This window comes from Mustela lutreola, chromosome 11 (assembly GCF_030435805.1).
Source record: "Mustela lutreola isolate mMusLut2 chromosome 11, mMusLut2.pri, whole genome shotgun sequence".
Classification (NCBI taxonomy): Eukaryota; Metazoa; Chordata; class Mammalia; order Carnivora; family Mustelidae; genus Mustela; species Mustela lutreola.
In genome coordinates, this window is record NC_081300.1 from 86,958,120 (window position 1) to 86,980,673 (window position 22,554).

General features: G+C 41.9%; 1 protein-coding gene across 5 annotated transcripts in view; it reads right to left on the reverse strand.

Annotated features, from left to right (window-relative positions):
* Nucleotides 1-20,731, reverse strand: part of BICDL1 (BICD family like cargo adaptor 1) — a 101,669-nt gene extending 80,938 nt beyond the window's left edge. Inside the window, exons 1-2 of one of the 5 annotated variants that reach the window (XR_009345851.1) lie at nt 20,154-20,731; nt 11,485-11,700 (exon numbers count right to left, since the gene is read on the reverse strand). Coding sequence is in view for 4 of the 5 variants with exons in the window: in XM_059139498.1 (XP_058995481.1) it covers nt 11,485-11,700; nt 20,154-20,582 (645 nt within the window). In the remaining variant the exon portion in view is untranslated. The remainder of the gene's footprint in view (nt 1-11,484; nt 11,701-20,153) is intronic. The other 4 variants (XM_059139498.1, XM_059139500.1, XM_059139499.1 and 1 more) reach the window with 4 other exon arrangements.
* Between the last annotated feature and the right edge of the window lie 1,823 nt (nt 20,732-22,554).

The window sequence follows — 22,554 nt, forward strand, 5'->3', positions numbered from 1 at the left end:
TTAACCCTGAGAAGGGAACCAGTAAGAAATTTGCTTCAAGAAGTGTGCCAGATGCAGAGCTGCAAATCCCAAGTGAGCTGTTTAAAGAACAGGGATCTGTTTACTCTTCAGAGGAAAATTAGTCTTTTCAGGGAAGATTAGCTCCAGCTAGAATGCACACACTGTATTCTTTGTGTGTGGGGAAGATGTTAGAGGCAGACTGAGGAATACAGCTCTCAACAGGCAGGAAACAGACAAAGCACCTGTTTGCACCAACTTCCTCCCACATGTGTCACCTCAGACACCAACTCGGTAAGAGTGGCTCTTCTGGGAGCTTAGAGTGTGGAGGTGGGTGAGAAGGAGACTAGGTGTCACAGAAGGCAGGGAGGTCAGGGAGGGGGAGTGGACAATCATCAGAATACAGCTCCAGCCACGCTGATTAATTCTTTTTTTTTTTTTTTAAGATATTATTTCTTTTTTATTTGAAAGGGAGAGAATGAGAAAGTGAGAGAATGAGTGGGGGGAGCAGCAGGCAGAGGGGGAAGCAGGCTCCCCGCTGAGCAGGGAGCCCAATTCGGGGCTCGATCCCAGGACCCTGGGATCATGACCTGAAGGCAGCTGCTTAACTGACTGAGCCTCCCAAGGGGCCCTGATTAAGTCAATTCTTAGGTAACAACCTAACAAAAGGTACCAGAACTGAATCTCGGGTACTCAGAGAGCTCAGATGGAGACTTCACTCAAAATTTCACCTCAATATTACAGAAATCCATTTTTTCCCTACTAATGTGAAATTAACATGGATCTTTAAAGGGTAGCTCCAATTTACTAGTTCAAAAACAATTATTTGGTTTTATATTCCAATCTACCCCTCCTCTAGTCTCTGGTCTCTCAAGTGAATATGTTAACCACGAGTCATTTTTAATTTTTCTTTCCTTACTCCCTTTCTCACATTTACTCACCCCATTAACAAGTCTTGTTGGTTCTACCTTCAGAACATACACCCAATCTAACCCTTCTCTCCACATCCATAACCTCCTATCAACTCTCCCCTTGGAGAGTCCCTTTAATGATCTCCATGTTTTAGCCCTACAATCCATTCTCCCACAGCAGCTAATACCATCTTTTAAAAACAGTTTTATCAGGGCGCGTGGGTAGTTCAGTGGGTGAAGTCTCTGCCTTTGGCTCAGGTCATGATCTCAGGGTCCTGGGATCAAGTCCCGCATCGGGCTCTCTGCGCGGCAGGGAGCCTGCTTCCCTCCCTCTCTCTGCCTGCCTCTCTGCCTACTTGTGATCTCTCTCTCTGTGTCAAATAGAAAAATAAAATCTTTTAAAAAATAAAAAAGATTATCAATCAGGTCATGATGCTCCCCTGCCAAAACCAGATCACTAGCTTCAAAGCATACTGAATAAAATCCCAAATCTGTATCATGGCTTAGTAAAGCCCTGCATAATCTGGCAGCTGACTATTCCTCTGACCTCATCTCCTTCATTCTTCCCAAGCAAACCATGACCCAGTCACATCAACCTGCTTTCCATTCATTCCTAGGTTTTTCTTTTCTTTTTTAAATTTGAGAGAGAGAGAGAGCATGAGAGGAAAGAAGTCAGAGGGAAAAGCAGACTCCCAGGCAAGCAGGGAGCCCGATGTGGGACTCAATCCTGGGACTCCAGGATCATAACCTGAGCCGAAGGCAATCGCTTAACCAACTGAGCCACCCAGGTGCCCCCATTCTTAGGCTTTTAAATGCCTGGAATATTCTTGCCCTCCTTTATATCTATCAGGTGTCTGTGCAAACCTCACCTCTTTAAAGTCTCCTTCTCGACAACCCTTTCCAAAATGCAGTTGTCCTTATAGCTGTTACTTTCTCTCCCTTACCTGGTTATATTTTATGTATAGCACTTACTACTTCCTGATTTGTATTATTTATGTATTTCTTTCTTTACCATCAACCTCCTACATTATTTTAAAACAGGGAATTAAACTTCTTCACCAAACTTCTTCACTGTGCTTCATACAGAACAGTGCTGTCATACATTGCAGGTACACACTATAAATATTTGTTGAATGACTTTTTCTTTTTATTACCAAGTTTATATAAAAACAGTTACATAAGACAAACATGCACCACTTAATAAGGAATTGTCAAGCAAACATCCATTTAATTACCACCAATGCCAAGAAGTAGGATATCCCATAGGCCTCCTTCCCAAGCATCTTTCCGTGATGACAACCATCTCCCCCTTCACTCCTCAGGCAACCATTATTCTCAATTTTGTGATTAAAAATTACCTCAGTTTTCTTTATAGTTTTACTGCTTATATATGATAAGTCTGGGGGTGCCTGGGTGGCTCAGTGGGTTAAGCCTTTGCCTTCGGCTCAGGTCATAATCCCAGGGTCCTGGGATCAAGCCCCGCATTGGGCTCTCTGCTTAGCAGGGAGCCTGCTTCTCCTCTCTCTCCGCCCATCTCTCTGCCTACTTGTGATCTCTCTCTCTCTATCAAATAAATAAACAAAAATTAAAAAAAAAATACATGCTTATCCTAGCTAGAGAAACCATGATTCAGGAAAGAATACCTCACTGGTATCTATGTCTATTAAAATTGTGAACCCAAACTGCCTGGTTTCACCTGAACTACAAGTAAATCTTTTTCCCTCATTTTAACATCCTGGCCACCAATCTTCAGATTATCCACACCAGATATCTCTTGGCCTAAGCCCTTCCAGTTTAAAATGCAGGCTTTGATTTCTCCTGGCCTTACACTAGGCCTAACTTCTTGTTAAATTCTTTTATCCCCCTCCCTATCTGTGATTCTGTAATAATAATCTTTTTTGGTTTCATACGCCTTTTGGAACAGCTCTTTTTGTATACTGCCCCCAATATAGCTTCTCCTTTTGGCACAACTAGTAATACCTGAAATCATAGTGGCTAGGCACATGACCACAGCTCTGGCTGTGAGGAAGGAGAGAGAGATCGGTTAGAGACACAGAGCTGCAGGTAAAAGGACTAATAGGGAAGGGCCTGTAAAAATAAAAGCTAAAATACAGCATGATACTGAAACAAGAAGGGGGAAAATAATGACTTTTCTTTTCTTTCTTTCTTTCTTTTCTTTTCTTTTTCTTTTCTTTTTTTTTTTTTTAAAGAGAGAGCGAGAGGAGAGCACATGAGAGCAGAGGGGAGAGACAGAGGGAGAGGGAGAGAGAGAATCTCAAGCAGACTCTGCTGAGTGCAGAGCCCAACGCAGGGTTCGGTCTCATGACTCTGAGATCATCAACTGAGGGGAAATCAAGAGTCGGATGCATAACTGACTGAGCCGTCCAGCCCACAAAATAATGACTTTTAAGGTGAATTCTCAAGAGTTTAGAACCCAGGGCACACAGAGAACTAACTATACATGAGACTGTTCAAAAGCACTCACTATCAGCTTTCTAAGGGAAACCTCTGACTCCTCCACACTACAGACCATCTTGGGTTCTAAGAGTAGATAAGATGACAAAACAGTTGGAGGTAGTGAGGTTTTTTTTGTCCGGAGTGTATGAACCCAGCAAGGGAGAAGGAGGGGAGCCATGATACCCATACCCAAATAATGGCTAATCCTCCCAGGAGACAACAAAGTTTTTTGGTAAAAACTAAAATGCTGATTTCCATCTCCATCAGCAAGGTCGGAAGACCACAGGGCCAGTCACTCAGAAACTGATGAACATAAAGACCACTAGCGAAACCACAGCACAAACAGGAAAAAACTTGCAGGCTTTAAGTCAATACACAAAGGCTCTCAGAGTGCCTGCGTGGCTTGTTGGTTAAGCATCTGCCTTAAGCTCAAGGCATGATCCCTGGATCCTGGGATCAAGTCGCATGTCAGGCTCCCTGCTCAGGGGGGAGCATGCTTCTCCTTCTCCCTCTGCAGCTCCCCTTGATTGTGCTGTCAAATAAATAAATAAAAACTTTACAAAACTACACAAAACTCTGTCCATTCTGTAGTCACTCTTCTCAATTTATGGAAGATTGGGTTTTTATGCAGAAGGAGTATCTATGAAGACAACACTTGATCTCTAGGCACCTGATTCACCATTATCAGCAGCTTGCCTGTCACACTGTTGACGTCCATGGTCTCTTTGTCCACTGGTTTCCAAACAGCACACATACAGCCTAAGAAGGCATCTGAAACAGCCAAGAGTACTTTTCCACAGAGGGCACGAAAAGGCAGCATATTTTTCGGAAAGTTATAGTTCTAAACATCTCTTTATTAGGTATGTTAGCTTGTCATTTAACAAAAAAACAACTATCTTTTATTGGATGCTCACTCCGCCAGATACCTATTTACAAAAATAAGCAAGCCAGACGTGTATATCCATCAGTCCCTTTTCCCCAAGAGTTTACAATCTAACAGCATCCGTCAAAGAATGCATTCTCCCATCTCTTCTATGGCTGATTCTTCGCTCTGCAGGTCCTACCTCAAATGTTAATCTCCTCAGGGAGAAGCCTTCCCTACCTACTTCTCAGAATGTGTACCTTTTGGAGACAAAATCTTTAGAGTAGTAATCAAATTAAAATGCAGTTATTAGGCTGGGCTGCAATCCAATACGTTGTTCTTATAAAGAGAGGAAATTTGGGAACAAAGAGTTAAGTACGGGGAAAGAGACACAAGACCCAAGGAGAAGACAGCCATCTACAAGCCAAGGAGCAAGATCTGGAACAGCTCCTTCCTCCATAGCCCTAGAAAGGAATCAACTCTTACAACACCTTGATTTTGGACTTCTAGCCTTCAGAACTGTGGGGCAATACATTTCCTTTGTTTAAGCCACCCAATCTGCGGTACTTTGTTATAACAGCCCAGCAAACAAATACAGCTTTCTACAACTTTCTAAAATTTTTAAGTTATCTTGGCTCTTCAGTCAAGAATAGATGTTAGGATTTTTTTTTTATTAAAAAAATCCATATAGCATTAGAAATCCATGGGGAAATAAGCAGTGTTGCAACAGTAACCCATATAGAAAACATAACTGTATTTCTATCTCATATCCCACTGCAAAGTTAAGCTCTAGATAAAGATCCAAATGTAAAAAGCCTGAAGTTTTTGTAATTAACATGAGAAAATATCTTGATGACTTGGAAAACAGCAAATAAAGCAGAACACAAAAGAAGAAATCATAAAGGAAATGATTAATAAATTTGACTTCACTGATAGGACACACTTTTGTTTAGTAAAAGACTCCATAAACAAAGTGAAAATATAATAGTATCAAGCACCTGTAAAAACACACTTACACACCAATAAGAAAATAGGTGAAGGATACCAATAGGTGATTCACAATAAACATAAGCACAAAGATGCCCAACCTCACTAGCAATTCATGAAATAAAAATTCAAACAATAAAGATTTTAAAAACCCCGCAACAGTAAAAATTCCATTTCACACACAAGTCACTGATTTTTAAAACTGGACAGTAAGCAAGTGTTGGTGAAGATGTGGACTACCACACACACTGGCACTCACGCACACTGCTAAGTAAAAATGTAAATTTGTCCAATTTTGGAGAGTCATTTGGCAATATCTCCTGAAGCTGAAGAGGTCTTTACTCTTGGACCAAACAATTCCACGCCTAGATTTACCCGAGTAACTCAAATATACGTGCAGAAGAAGGAAAGGTACAAGAATAGTCATATACTTATACATATTCCTATATACTATAGGAAAGTGTGAAATAATTAAAAATTGGGAAAAACTTAAATGTTTACCAACAAAAGAATGAAAACTATATTGTACTGTATTTGCACAATCAAATAATAAATGACTAAAATAAATGAGCTGGAACTGTGTTTATTAATATAGATCAATCCCTAAAACACAACCTTGAGCCAAAAGAATGAGGTATAGAATGATATGAATACGATGCTGGCATTTATTAAATGCTTGAAGTGTGGAAAAATTATTACACATTGTTAATGGATATAGTATACATAATGGAATACATGTTTATATGCATGCACACACATGTGTGAGTGTGTATGATATAAACACATGAATAGGAAGAAAAGTAAATGGAAAAATGGAGAAGACACAGGACCATCAAATGTTATCAGTTACATTTTATCTCTTTAAAAAATTTGAATATGACAAAAATGTTAACATTTTACAAAGGTGGATTTGTATTATTCTCTGCAGTTTTCTGTGTGCTTCAAGTATGTCATGTGCTTCAAGTAATCTTTTAAAAAGATTTTATTTATTTATTTATTTATCAGAGAGAGAGAGAGAGAGAGCACGTGCAAGCACCAGCAGGGGGAGGGGCAGAAGAAGAGGGAGAAGCAGACTCCCTGTGGAGCAGGGAGCCCAACATGGGGCTTGATCCCAGAACCCTGGGATCTTGACCTGACCCAAAGGCAGATGCTCAACCGACTGAGCCACCCAGGCAGTCTGTCATGGCTTTTTAAATGGAAAATGCAAAAATCTATATAGTTATTAAAAAATTATAACCCAGCACATAATAAACAATCACTAAGACGGGGTATATTCAGTCCTGCAGTCTGAAGCCCTGACCCCTTGTAGAGAAAATGGGATTGCGATTAAGCATATGGTTCTGCTGTTGGTAGGTTTATGGGTGAGGGAAGGAGGGGGAGAAAAGGTACAGATGATATTTCATGAATAAGACTGCAGGGGAAAAGTGTAAGAAAATTTCCTAGCCACTTCCTACAAATTCTAAAACTCTGTATTTCTGGGAAGGAAAACTTCAGTAGCCCCTAAGCAATTTTAAATCCTCCCCCTCCTTTTTTTTTTTTAAGATGAAATCAATCATTTTTCCTATGCTTTGGTCAACAAGTGCTCAAGTCTAAACTTAGTGTTTAACAAGGACATGTGAGCAGTTTTATTAGTACAACCTGTGGAAATGACTTATCTCTTACTGAAGTTTCTAATACTACTGAGATTCATTTTGAAAATATCTTATGTCAACTGCTTCATATGGCTGAAAAGGCTAAAGAAACTTATTACTGATATCATTATTTTTATGAATCAGACTATTTCTACATTGTTCAAATCACTATTTTGACTTGTTGTCCTACATGCAAGCTCTAAGAAGTTTCCACAGTGCCTGAACTGTGGTATAAGCTGTAGCAGGTTAAATTAGTGAATGATCACTTTAGGATACTTTAACACTGATCAGAACACTCTGTTATCTTTGCTGCTGCTATTGGGAAGAAAATCATCTGGGGGCAATGAAGGATTCTGCTGTAATGCTAGTGAAAAGTACTGTATTAGGTATCAGAAGGATTCTCAAAAAATCTCCCCTCTAAGGTTTACATTAAAATATTCTTAGGCAACAAGCATGGCCCATGTCTCTCCTCTTCACTTCCTGAAAGCAAGGCCCACTGTATTCTTTCTCTTTTGAGGTAGGATGTTAAGTGTCTAACATGCCCCCATTAAACCCTGTCAATGCCATCGTGGTATTACTTTCTATCTCAGAAAGTAAACTACACTTTCTCCAAATATGTCAGCCTGAGTTGCACAAAAATGAGACTCACAGAATCTTAGAAGCTAGAAGAGAATTTAGAGGGCGTTTTGTCCAAATGAACAAATAAACTGAAATAATGGTATCCCCAGAGTATATGAAGCAGTGTCCAGGGGATATGAGATGCCATAGAATGAACCTGACTCAACTCCTAGAAGGATCGTTTTTACTCAAATAGTTCTGAGTAGAGATTTAACTGCAACACAAAACATTTTCAGTAATTAAAATGGGAACACTCCAGATTCTTCTGCCTTCAAGTTAGAATTCCAGTGTTTGACTAGATGCAGAATTCCCTTCTATGTGAAGAAGACATGATAATTATAAATCATGACTACCATTTACTGAGCACTTACTATAAGTGCTCAATAATATGCCAGGCACTGTGGTCAGAGTTTTACATCTATTATCTCATTTAATCCTCCTAACACTATTAGGAAATAGTAGTAATTGTTTCTATTTTACAAAGGAGGAAACTAAGCTTAAAAAAGGTGAAAAAACTTGCCCATGTTCACCCAGCTAGTAAACAGAAGAGTTGGTGTTTGGCCCAGGGCTGTCTGGCTCCAAAACCTGTGACCTTAACTGTGGCCTCAGAAATGTGAAACTGAGGCAGAGGGACTGTAAGTCTTAATTCAGAAAATCCTTAAACAAGCCATGTGTCTTTCTGTCCCTCGAGTTTTCCCAGCTATAAAATTCGAATACCTATCTCTTCCTTCATGATAAGAATCCAGAAGCTCATGAGATATATATACATATATGTTATACACACATATATATACACACACACATACATACACTAAAAAGAAGCTTGGTCTGGGCACCTGGGTGGCTCAGTCAACTGTGTGTCAGCCTTTGGCTCAGGGCATGATCCCAGCGATCGCTGGGATCATGCCCTACATGGAGCTCCCTGCACCATGGGGAGCCTACTTCTCGCTCTCCCTCTCCTGCCCCCCTCTCCCCACCTATTCTCCCTTTCTCTGTGTCAAATAAATAAATAAAATATTTTTTAAAAAAGAACCCTGGTCACATAAAAACTTGTACATGAATGTTTATGGTAACCTTATTCATAATAGTCAAAAAGTGGAAACAACCCAAATGTCCATCAACTAATGAATAAGTAGAATGTGTTATATCCATAGAATGGAATATTCTTCAGCCATAAAAATAAGATATTGATATATGCTACAATGCAGATAAACCTTGAAACATCATGCAAAGGGAAAGAAGCCAGTCACAAAGAATCTCATATGTATGATTTCATTTATATGAAATGTCCAGAACAGGCAAATCCATAGAAACAGAGTGGTTATCAGGGGTCAGGGCATGGGGTAGGGGGTTAGGAGGAACAGAGAGTGACTACTAATGGGTATAGGATTTTATTCTTTGGCAGGGGGTGAAATGTTCTATAATTAAATAGTGGTGATGGTTGTACAACTCTAAATATACTAAAATCAAGTGAATTTTATACCTTTAAAAAGTAAATGTTATGGTATGTGCGTTATATCTCAATAGAGCTGTTTTTAAAAAAACAAAAAACAAAAAACTTGGAGGCCATGGTGGCAAAAGAAATATACTTAAAAATACTTTGGGGGTGCTTGGGAGGCTCAGTCTGAAAAGCATGTAGATCTTGATCTCGGGATTTGAGTTTGAGCCCTGCATTGCGTATGATTACTAAAAAAATAAACTTAAGAAAACCTTGGAACAGAAGCATCACAGAAATATTGTATTATACCTTAGATATTACACGTTTCATGTTTATAAAGACATGTTATATACATCATAACAAAGCCTCGTCTTCTACTACATCTCTCCTAGTTATCTTGTCCAAGGAAAATCTTAATTCACTTCAAAGTACTCAACTCCTCTAGTTTCTGAGTACCCAGTTAATAAAATGCTAAAATACAATCTAAACTGGCTGCTGATGTAAACCCCAGGGGCTTGTCCTGCTTAAAAAGAGAAAGGGAAAAAGCAAAAAAACTCACCAAGGGCCTATATTCAAGGCCAGAAAGGATAACAAGAATCTAGATCTAATGGAAATGATATCCCCCTACACCCTTTTGGGAACAGCTTGTCAGGATTTCCTACAGAAAAATTAGGCAAAGGAACCTCAACTATAAAGGTACTGCTTTATTGAAACAACCATCAACATTGAAATCCTTACCTTCATAGAGTGCAGCATAATATAAACAAATTATCTTACTTTCATCTCAACAATATTTGTATAAGGTACAGATTTTTACTCTCATTTTATAAGTAAGGAAAGTGAGGCACAAGCAAGGTCGTCTAGTCAATGAGAAGCAGAGTTAAGATTCAACATGCATGTAAATTCCAAGTTCTCTGCTCTTTCGCCATGTCATGTTAACATCTGCTTTCTCCCTTCAACTCTCTTGGCTGCCTATCTTTCACCAGATCAGAGAGCAGAGTTGAGTTTTTTTCTGCTGACATTATTTTGTAACATGAACTTACTCCCAAGAAATAATTTCCCCTTTAATTGTTCTGGTTTGCTGAATTCCTTGCATAGGTATCCATAAGAAACACTTGCTCAGAATAAGTATTAAGTCAATGCTGTTGAACAAATAAATAAATCTGGCTAGGTGTATCCAGCTAGTTTAATCTTTCATGAATAATGAATGAAGACTCAAAACCTAAAAAATCTTACAAAATCCCTTCCCAGTGGTTGCAAAAGTCTTCAGAATTGAGTCAGAAATGTTGCTACTGAACTGGCCTTGAAATGACTTCTTGAGGAACTGTCCAACTCTTCCCTTCCAGCCAATCAAATGATGATTTAATCCCTAGATGGGAAGCCCACAGGCAAGATCTTTAGCTCTACTTATCATCTGGATTCTCACCTTTTGCACAAGTTCATATTTCCTGCAACTAGCTACTTTCCAAGTTATTGGGCATCTCTTTTTTCCCTTCCTTCTTCCTTGTCTCCCTTCCCCTCCTCCCCACCTCCATTCTCCCCTCTACCTCTTCTTCCTTCGCTAGTGGTAGCATTTACCTCACACTTCCCAGTGAGACAAGAATGTACCCAGGAGAAGCAACTATGACAAACTAATGAAGTAACTTCACAGGGTATTACCCATTGAATTAGTGGAAATGCCAAGTATTTACCATGTGCTGCTCTAGCTAAGCCTTTTCCAAAGAACTAAGCAGACCTACGGGATAAAATCAGACTAGAAGTTCATTTTTCTTCTGATAACTGAAGAGTTAATAGTTTTATTTTCAACACATAAGAAGGACTGAAGTACATTATAAATCCAGCTCTTAATTTTCAAAAGTAGGTGGATTTAAAGACTAGGGCATTAATAACATTCCTACATTTGTTAAAAAGGTATGTTCTATATTTAAATTAGATTTCTACCTATTCAGCCCTCAAACTCCTTCCTTGCAATAATTTCATAGTCTTGACCTTGGTTACTTAATTAATACTTCCATGACACCACCCTATAAAGATACAAGTAAAGAATTTTTACTTAATATTAAATAAAAAGAAAAAGTTTTAAACATAGATATGCATATACCTCCTTTCACATTTAAATAATATGAAAAAATGTATGTTCACAAATGTAACATCAATGAAAACCTTTAGCTCTTGTAATTTTCCCTAAGCTTTTCAGTTTAAGGATAGTACCATTTAATATTTGAACTAAATGCATTAACATAATTTTACCCATGACAGACTTTCTCTAGGTAAAGAATCATAGACTTTTAGAGCTTTCTGGAATGTCAGATATCATTAGGCACAATTCTTCCATTTTAAAAATAAAAAACTTCCAAGTTAAGTGTTTGTCAAAGTCTTATAGCTGACTAATGGCAGGTAAGGGAGTTTGGCTCCTGACTCCCAGTTCACACAGTTAAAGTTCTATAGGTGAAAAATATTTAACTTGTTATCAGCCAAAAAGCCAACAAAAATCAGAACTCCTCTTACCATATGTACAACTGACGTTACACTGGTTTCAACTTTCAATATTTCTGTACCATAAATTCTTAACTTGTGACTTACCCTGCTGAGTTGATCCAATAACCTCTGGTTCTGTTCTGATAATTCCTGGACGGCCCGTGTTTTTTCTCGATCTGCTTCCCGCAGATGAACCTGCTGCCTCTCCAACTCATCCTGAAGCTGTTTCACGTCACTCTCCAGCTCTGACACACGCCCTTCCCATTCCCCTTCTCGGTTCTCAAATCGTCTTCGCAGTTCGTGTTTCTCTTGTTCTAAGTGCTGGGTGAGAAGTGAAGAGGATTTAAAAAATGTTCAAAATTCACAGCCTTTTGCTTTTTTCTCTTCTCACACTTTCCTAACTTTTCTTTTTCCCAGCCAGTCAGCACAACAAAACACTCTGACACAAATAGGGAAAAGTTGCCTATTTCACAGCTACAAAAACATTCCTTTCTTGCAAAGTAGGGACGACTCTGGTTTCACAAAGAGAATGCCATTTCTCTTTAAAATGCTTAATATTACTAAGTTTATTCTCATTCTTGAGAATGGATTGTGGACTTAGGAGTTCAGTTGAAATTGAACAAGTCATCCAATTAACTGGTGAACTATACATTTAAACAACTTAACAGAGTCCTTAAGGCTTCTTTTAGAATCATCTATTATGCTTGGCATAATATCAGGCACTTAGAATCAAGGAATTTTCAGAGATGGAAAGAACTCCAGAGATCCTTCAGATTAACCACCTTTTCTTATAAATGAGGTAACAGAAGATAAGAGGTCAAGTAACAAGCTCAAGGTCAATACTAGTAAAAGGCAGAGCTGAGATTTGTGTTTAAGTCACTGGACTCCGTTAGTGCTCTAAATCACAATTCAGTAAGTATTTGTTGTGATATAAGGTATTATATTTTGATATCAAGCAAGTTCAGCTTCAGATATGCTTTAAATCATGGCCTATTAGCCCTGCATGTTTATTTCTGATCCATCCATTCATTCTTAACTACCTACTATGGGTCAGCCACTGTGCTGGGGACACAGTGAAAAGTAAAACAGACAGGGTCCTTGCATTTACAGAGCTTTCATTCTAGTGGGAGAGACTGGTAAAAGTAGAAAGTTGTGTGTGACAAATGGTATGCAGTAAAAATACAGATGGCTTGAAGTAGCAGCTCAATAAAAAAGGATTCTTTTGGGCGCCTGGGTGGCTCAGTGGGTTAAGCCGCTGCCTTCAGCTCAGGTCATGATCTCAGGGTCCTGGGATCGAGGCCCACATTGGGCTCTCTGCTCAGCAGGGAGCCTGCTTCCTCCTCTCTCTCTCTGCCTGCCTCTCTGCCTGCTTGTGATCTCTCTCTGTCAAATAAATAAATAAATAAATCTTTAAAAAAAAAAAAAGGATTCTTTTGAAGGAAGTAAGAGTATCTTTTTGTTTCTATGAGACAAATATGGATGTCTCTTTACAGAGTCAAGTACGCTCTACTTAAAAAGCATACTATGTACAAGAAAGCGAAGTCTGTATCCCACAGAGTATATTAAAAAGAAATTAAAGCAATGGTCCTCAATTTGGGGGGTTCTCAGAAAAGCTCTGATATAATTGTTGTAAATATACGCTCCTGGACCTGAATCCCAAAGACTGTGATTTGTCAAGAATGGGATGAAGCCTAGACATGCATCTATCTGCCTCTCTATATTGGCTCTACAGGAAATTCTGAAGCACTGAAGGTTGATATCAGGCATTGATTGTTTCAACAAGCTAAAATGAGCATATGAATCTTCTTCAGAGTAGTCAGTTATCTTTTCTACTGGGGAAGGTATGCTCTTATTCTATCCAAGTTCTTACTCTTTGAATATTTTTTGCTTCTTTTGGAAAGCCTTAAGGCCAGTGTATACCTAAACATGAAAATGAAAATCAGTCTGTTACTTCACATCTAATATGTGTCTAGAAAAGAGATCACTCCATTTCGTCCTGTCATTTTATTTTATTATTTTTTTTTTTAAAGATTTTATTTATTTATTTGACAGAGAGAGATCACAAGTAGGCAGAGAGGCAGGCAGGGAGAGAGGAGGAAGCAGGCTCCCCGCCGAGCAGAGAGCCCGACGCGGGACTCGATCCCAGGACCCTGAGATCATGACCCGAGCCAAAGGCAGCGGCTTAACCCACTGAGCCACCCAGGCGCCCCGTCCTGTCATTTTATTCTCCTCTTTTGCTCTAAATGACCTGATGTTTCTTTCTTTTTTTTTTTTTTTAAAGATCTTATTTATTTATTTATTTATTTGTCAGAGAGAGAGAGAGGAGCAAGAGCGAGCACAAGCCGACAGAGTGGCAGGCAGAGGCAGAGGGAGAAGAAGGCTCCCCGCCAAGCAAGGAGCCCGATGTGGGACTCGATCCCAGGACACTGGGATCATGACCTGAGCTGAAGGCAGCTGCTTAACCAACTGAGCCACCCAGGCGTCCCATGACCTGATGTTTCTTTTTTTTTTTTTTTTTTTTTTTTAAAGATTTTATTTATTTATTTGACAGAGAGAAATCACAAGTAGGTAGAGAGGCAGGCAGAGAGAGAGAGGAGGAAGCAGGCTCCCTGCCGAGCAGAGAGCCCGATGCGGGACTCGATCCCAGGACCCTGAGATCATGACCCGAGCCGAAGGCAGCGGCTTAACCACTGAGCCACCCAGGCGCCCCGACCTGATGTTTCTTAAAGTCGAATTTATCCCCAAAAGATGAAAACATGCCATCACAGAGCAGTCAAAATAATATGCCAAAAAGATAAAACCAGTGATCTGAAATGAAAATTCTGATCACATTAGCAAAGGCAATTTTTATTGAAATCAATATATGGCCTCCCAGGTCGACCACTTCTGGGAGATAACTCACTTGGATATAATCATTCTACTGTATTTGTTGAAAAAGTCACATTATAGTTATATTTTATACAGCCTCTGTTTGGAGCATGCAGGGAAAGGAAGGACAAGGGAGGGACTTCTCATCAGCATGAGAACTTTCTGCTCTATGCTTCCCTCAACATTGCCAAACTCCAAAAATGAAAATGTTTTAGTCACCGCAGAGACTTCAGAAAGATGAAATGCAGAAACAAATGCTAATTGCAATCCTAAAATTGTGATACTTGGTTTTATTCAGTTTTTCCAAAATGAAAAAGATCGAGCAGAAGGCAACAGCAAGAACTCAGTAATCACAGTGTTACTGAGAGGCCAGATAAATTAGGCTTGTGTTCTAAAAGAACAGAGAGACTTAAAAATATTCAGCAAACAGCTGTTAGCGAACAGCCCAACCAAGCAACTAAAACAATCCAATCCACTTGGAGTTGGGGGAGGGTTTGAGACAGGTGGTGCTGATCAGTCTATTCTGTCCTAATTCAGGTTTCCCTGAACACTGAAAAAAATCAATCAAGACTTTCTTATTAATGAACATACAGAATTTAGCCTTTTGTTCAAAGACAGGTTTCCTAGAATTGTATTTTCAACTTAGTGAAATTAACCAGGAAACTCTAGGCAGCATATTGGGACATGTGGAGGTAAGGGGTTGTTCTGTTACTCATTTAATGTTATATTTATTTTGTTATGCATTATTTTAAAAGTTAGTATCTATACCTGAAACTAATAATGTTACATTATGCGTTAACTATACCTCAATAAACAAAAGAAGGAAAGTTAAGATCAAAACTGTCAAGGTCATCGAAAACAAGAAAAGTCTAAGAAAACGTTACAGCAAAGAGGAGACTAAGAAAATCTAAATGCAATGTATTCAGGATGGGATCCTGGAAAAGAAAAAAAAATAGGTAAAGCCTAAGGAAATCTGAATAAACTGAGGAGTTTAGTTAACAACGTATCAGTATTAATTTTTTTCATTATGGCAAGTGTACCATAATATGTTAATAACAGGGGAAACTGGGTTTGTGGCATATGGAAACTTACTGTACTATCTTTCTATGTTTTCTATAAACCTGAAACCATTCTTAAAAAAATAAAAATTTATTGAAACCCCTGAAAAAATGAAAGTTAATACCATTAGCCCATCTAAAATTGGTTGTTACAGAAATTGGATTTCTGCAAAGAATAAAAAAAATACCACCATTCTCCTAAGTCTAGGATATATAATGAAAAAGTACTAATTTTTAAGTGGACCAAGCACTGAATACAAGGAAGGACCTCTGCATTGCCTCTCCAAATCTACTAGTGACTCTCATTATGTGATTATTTTCACTTTACTTGTTTGGCCCTTTTAAAAACACTGTACTAAAATCATGAGAATTGGCCTAAGGAAGGGAGAAGAAAATGTAGTTGAGGGAAAATACTACCTTTGCAGTAAGAGAAAATTCATACTCAGCTAGAATAGGAAAAAAGGGGATGTTAAAAATGTTTTTGAAATATTTAATTTCTGAAGAAAAAAATATATAAATAAATGCAAGTTACTGTCTTAGTTCATATTTTGGTAAAAAACTAAGGACTTAGTGGATATAAGATTTAAAAGCAAAAGGGCAGAGGTGCCTGGGTGGCCCAGTTGGTTAAGCCTCTGCTTTCAGCTCAGGTTATGATCCCAGCGGTCCTGGAATCGAGCCCCCACATTGGGCTCCCTGCTCAGCGGGGAGCCTGCTTTTCCCTCTCTTCCCTACTTATGCTCTATCTCACTACCTCTCTCTCTCTTAAATAAATAAAATCTTTTAATTAAAAAAAAGAAAAGAAAAAGGAAAAGGGCTCACTGTAGATGCAGACTTTTTTTTAAAGTAGGCTCCACCCCCAGCATGGAGCCCAGTCATAGGGCCTGAACTCACCACCCAGAAATCAAGACCTGAGATGAGATCAAGAGTCCAGTGCTTAACAGACTGAGCCACCCAGGTGCCTCCAGAAGAAATACAGTTTAAAAAATAACTTTAGGAGTGGGGCACCTAGATGGTGCAGTCAGTTAAGTGTGGGAGTCTTGGTTTTGACTAGGGTCTGAGATGATGGGAGTCCTGCATAGAACTCCAGGTTCAGCCTGGAGTCTGCTTGGGATTCTCTCTTCCTCGCCTGTGCCCCCTCACTCCCCATTCTCTCTAAAATACATAAATAAATCTTAAAAAAATAACTTTAGGGGTGCCTGGTTGGCTCAGTTGGTGAAGTATGGGACTCCTGGTCTTGGGTTGTGAGTTTGAGACCCAGAGTGGGCATAGACTGCCTAAAAAATAAAATTTTAAGGGGCGCCTGGGTGGCTCAGTCAGTTAAGCCACTGACTCCTGATTTTGGCTCAGGTCATCATCTCAGGGTCCTAGATTAAACCCCACATTTGGCTCTGGCTCAGCAGGGAGTCTGCTTCAGCATTCTTGCTCCCTCTGCACACCCCCCACCCTGCTCTCTCTCCTTTCTCTCTTTAAAATAAATAAATCTTCTTTTTTTTTTTTAAGATTTTATATATTTATTTGTCAGAGAGAGAAGGGAACAGCAGGCAGAGAGAGAAGCAGGATCATTGTGGAGCAAGGAGCCTGATGTGGGTCTTGATCCCTGGTATTATGACCCGAGCAGAAGGCAGACGCTTAACTGACTGAGCCACCAAGGCGGCCCAAGAATAAATGAAATAAAATCTTTAAAAAAAGACAACAATTTAGAACTCTAAGCATATGAAAACACAATTCAGTGAATGAATAAAATACAATATAGTCAATTTAAGGGTCGGAAAAAGATGACCAAATCTTCCAGTCTTTCAAATTAATCCTCATTTTAACCTGAGATATACAGCTAAAAAAATTGTTATCCTTTAAAACATTAAAGACTTTAAATACTGTGCCTTTAAATGAGAGAGCACGGGCGCTTGGGGGGCACAGTGGGTTAAAGCCTCTGCCTTCAGCTTAGGTCATGATCCCAGGGTCCTGGGATCCAGCCCTGCAGGGTCCCAGGATCCTGGGATTTCAGCCCCTCTGCTCAGCAGGAAGCCTGCTTCCTCCTCTCTCTCTGCCTGCTTCTCTGCCTACTTGTGATCTCCGTCTGTCAAATAAATAAATAAAAATCTATTAAAAAAATAAATGAGAGAGCAGTATAAAATTAAGACTTTATGTTTTAAATGACAAAACAAAGTCTTAGGTTTGGCACACAGAATTGGGAAGGTATTCAATATTAACTAATGAATAGGTAGGAAAAAAGTCTTGACAATGGCTTATCGGTCCTGAAGTTAGAAAGGTGCTAATTTTGAAGTAGTAAGGAACAGAGGGGACTAAAACAAGACCAATCTCATTATTTAACAGTCAAGCCAACATTGTCTCAGAGTCCACTCATGTGTTAATCTTTCAAACCAACCTGTGGGAAAATATGTTTGACTCCACTGACAATTTCTGGAAAATTACAAATGCTTTTTAAAGGGCAAGTCCTCTACTCTTAAATATGTAATTGAAAATAGAGCAGAGTGGTGGTATTAAACTTTAGACAGTATTTTGTCTAAACAGACATTCTAAAATCTAGGCTGCTTAAAATATATACTATGAGGAAAGTTCACTTGCAAGTATCAAATGAAATCTTTCTCTATTAGGTTTTGGTCAATTAACAAGAATTAAAAGAAGGACCTAATTAAAACAAGGACCTAATGACAGTATCTTCATGAAATATTTTTTAATGTACTTCTTGAAAAAACTAAAAATTCTTAATGATAATCTTCAAACATACCTCGAAGAAATAGTATAGCTGAACCCTCCAATACTCATCCTCAGTAATGATTAATATTTAGCTTTTAAAAATAAACATTTTAGGGGCACCTGGGTGGCTCAATGGGTTTAAGCCTCTGCCTTCCGCTCAGGTCATGATCCCAGGGTCTTGGGATTGAGCCCCGCATCTGGCTCTCTGCTCAGCAGGGAGCCTGCTTCCCCCTCTCTCTTTGCCTGCCTCTCTGCCTACTTGTGATCTGTCAAATAAATAAATAAAATCTTTAAAAAATTTTTTTAAAAAGTATACGTAACATAAACTTTACCATTATAACCATTTGTAAGTGAACAGTTGAGTAGTGTTAAGTACATTCACAATGTGGTGCAACCACAACCTCCAGAAATTAGAATAAATTTTTAATACTAGTGTTCATATGGTAACCTGTTGAGGAATGAAGATTTTATAAACTAGTTTAAGAGGTTTAAACGATTTGTTACTGTCTGGTCAATAGCAAAAAGTTAAAGGTAATTTACTCTTTTACAACAGAATCTTTGTTGTTACACAATTTAAAAATCTTTTTCTTTTGTTGAAGAAATGTACAAAGGCTCCACATGGAACCCAGGATGTGTGTAATTGCACACTCAGGATTACTCTGAAATCTATCAGTAATCAAACTGACTGATATCTGTTCCTTTCAAGTTAGATGTCTCTTCAATCAAGTCCCTCACTGAAGGAATTTCAGATCACAAGTATAAATCTCTACAGTAGTATTCTTATATACAGTCATGTAACCAAATCCCATTTTCAAAAAAAGCACCCTTTTATTTCTAGACCTCTACTTCAAGTGAAAATTAAACAATTCAATTCATTGGATTGCTTTTTGGCAGTCTACTTATAGGTTTCACAAAACCACTTTTCAGAGAGATATCTCAGGGGTTCATCGACTGGCAGACCTAGTTAACAGGCCAACTGAACTACAGGGCACTCACTGGTTTCCTTTTTTCCCCCTGATTTACTTTTGATATGTCGCTAGACCACAAACACACTTAAATCTTATTACTGAAAAGTTTCTGAATTTACATTCTGACTGTTCAACCAGTAGCAAAGATATGGAAACAGACTAGGGTCAATTTCAGACCTTAGTCAGGACTGTACTATTCTCTTACAACTAAGAATAAAAAGAACTGGTTGCGACCGAACTGGGAAACAATAGTAAAGGCACAGGCAGACAAAAATTCCACTGCCAGAGATGCCCCCCACCTCCTTTTAAAAACAAATCTCTTTAATTTAGAAGGGCTGGCATTCCATACCACTTTCAAGGCCCTTTTCCAATAATGGTAAAGAACAGGCATAGCTCTGAAGAAAGACTTTGGTCCAGAACTAGCAGAAATCTTACAGACACTTTAAGAGGTATTTATAACAGTTAAAGTAATACGGTTCTGGGAGGTTGCATTTAGCCATGGAATTTTGCATGCATGAGGCCCGGAACACAGAATACTGTTTAAATACAAAATACACAGAAATGCCGAGGTCCAAATTAAATCCACTACCAACGGTCACATGCTGAGCCCAGGCTTGCCTGATTTCTGCAATGGAACCACATTTCCTAATCCCTGAGTATTTGAAGGCTATATAAAGCTCCTTTAGGGGCACTTGTTTCCCACAACTCTGAGCTGCCAGGAAGTTAAGACAAGGGCATCTGGACGCCTTAACGCCAAAACTGGAAGGCTTTAGACTAACACCCTGATTAGAGATTAACTACTCTGAAAACCTGGAGCATATTTTAAATGCTTCCCGACTTCCTCATTTCTCTGTGTGCAGACATCACCTCAGCACTGTATAAATTAGTCATACTGTAAGCTCTATTTTAGATGTAGTGTACAGTACATATATAGAATGGCCCACAGCGGGGCTGGGGCTGTGCATGGACCCGTTTGCTGAAGTCAGATGGATTCAATGTTGCCCTGGTGTGATAACTGAAAACCCTCTAGCCTACCCCTGCCCTCAGGTGATTTTCTGTTGAGGTAGCGTGAGCAAGGAAGGAGTGGGGTGGGTGAGTGGCTCCCGAAGCTGCCGGGAGGGCTCTCCCTGCTTCCCACCCATCCCACGAGGGACGTCCTCACCTCCAGCTTGTCTGTCAGCTCCTTGTGCATCTGCTCGTACTGCCGGCTCATGTCCTGGTTCCTCTCGAGCAACGCCTTGCCCAGCCGGGCAGCCAACACCAGATCCTTCTCCTTTTGCCGGATTACCGACAGCAGCTCGGGATCCTGGGCGGGTGGCGGCTGCAGTCCGGACCCCTCGGCCGGAGGCCCGACCTCGGCCTGAGAATGCTCCCCGGGGTCGGACGGCCTTTCGCCGGCCGCCAGCAGCGCCAGCTCCTCCTCTAACGCCAGTTCCAGCTCCCCGGGGCCCCCCGGGAAGGAGATGAGGGCGGCGGCGGCTGGACTCCCGACTGCGTCCGCGGCCGCGGCGGGCAGCTCCATGCAGCAGGCGCTGTCCGGCGCGGCGGGTGCTGAAGCGCGGCCGGCCAAGCCCAGGCAGAAGGCGGACATGGCCCGCGCGCGCGGAGCCCGCAGCGGTGCGGCCCGGCCGGCGCGCGCCAGGCTGCAGGGGGGAGGGGCCCTGCCGCGCCGCTCCGCGCCCCGCGCCTCGCCCCGCGCCGCGGCACGCGCCCCCCGGGTCCCCGCGAGCCCTGGGCGCGGCGCGCGCCGGCCCGCCCCTCCCCCGCGCCCGCGGCTCGCGCCCCCTCCCCCCGCCCCCGGGCTCAGCTGCTCAGCGCGCACTGGGGAGGAGGTGGGGGTGGCAAAGGGAAAGGCTGAGGAAGGGAAGACCGAGGGGAGGCGAAGCGCGAGGGGAGGTAGCGAGGAACGCCGCTGCCGCTGCCGCTGCCGCCGCCGCCGAGTTTTCAGCCGCCCTGTTGCTGCTGCTGCTCCTGCTGCCGCTGCCGCCGCCGGCCGGGCAGCGCCTCACGGGGCGGGCTGCGCTCCGCTGTCGCTGCGACGCTCGCTGCTGCTGCCGGCGGCCGCTCTCTGCAGCCGCGCTCCATGTCCCTCGGCTCGGCGGCAGCCCCAGCAGCAGCGGCGGCAGCGGCGGCTGCTGCAGGCGCCGAGGCGGCGGCTCCACATCGCGCGCCGCGCAGCCGGCCGAGCTCCTTCCTGCCTCCCTCAGCTCCTCCCGCTCACCGGGCCGGCCGCACCCCGCCCCGGGCTTCCGGCCGCGCCCCCTCTCCCCGCCCCTTGCCGGCGCCTGACGCGCTCCGGCACCTGTTCGCCGCGCCCGCGCGGGATTCGCCGGCTCGCGGGTCTCCTCAGCGGCGCCCAGGTGGCGCCGGCAGCCTTAACCCCTGCGCTGCCTCAAGCCCGGGGATGGCTGCGCGCGCCGCCTGGGGAGGCGGCTGGCGCATCCCTAACGGTCGGGGCGGCTCCCCGGCGCGGCCACGCCCCCCCGGCCTCGTTCCCACGTCGGGTGTGGGCCCGCCCCCAGCACGCTCACCTCGGGGTGTGGCCTCGCTCTCACCTCGGAGCACGGCCCCGCCCCCAGCCTCTTTCTCACCTCGGTGCGCGGCCCCGCCTCCGGGCTTGCGCCCACTCGTGGCCTGGGTTGTTTCTCCGAGTTCGGTGGAGATCAGTTTTCTCGCGCCTTACGTGGTCTCCTAGAGGACTGGGGACCTTCTTCCAAGGCCGAGCCCCGGCAGAGACTCGTGGTCATGGAATTTTGGTCTGGGCCCCCACCCTCAGAGCTAAACAGTCAGGAGAGGGAGCCCTAGAGAGCAGGAGGGAGAGGGATGACTTCAGAAACCAGGCATTTTAATGATGATGACTCAGGGATATGAGGGACCAGATGCCTTCAAGATCAAAAGCCCCGAAAGAGAGGGTTATGTTGAGAAAATAACGGAAAAAACTGCTCACCAATGGGAATATGAAACAGAATTGCCTTGATAATGACTAATGTATGTTAGGTCTTAATATGTGCCATGTCTTGTGCTGAGTGCTTTGTACTCATTATCTTAGATAATCCTAACAAGAAACCTATCAAGTAAGTGCTGACGCTCTTTCCATTTTACAGGGAGGAAATTGAGGCATCGAGAGGTGGAGTTATCTGCCCACTAGATCACACCCAGGCAGGCTGACTCCAGGATTTTCATAAGTCCTTATTATTTACTTTTCTTGAGAAGTCTCGAGGAAGAGAAAACGGTAATTTGTGACCAAGATGTCCTGGGTGGATATAGAAGGTGTTATCAGGAAGCTTCCGGCAATGATCAAAACAAGAACTGAAAAGTCTACTGGGAGACTCCAGGCAGTTCTTGCTCTGACCTCACTGGTGATGCTCGGTCTCCTATTTTCAGAAACAATCCCATCTGAAGCTAGAATTGGACCCTATTCTTTTCTTTTCCTCTTGAATAACAACCCATTCTTGAGTTAGATCATAACTTGATTCTTTTCATCACAGCGAGGTGGAAATTTCCAGACACCAAGAGACTGAAATGGGTCAACTGGCTTCTCCTATTTGTTTGTTTGTTTGTTT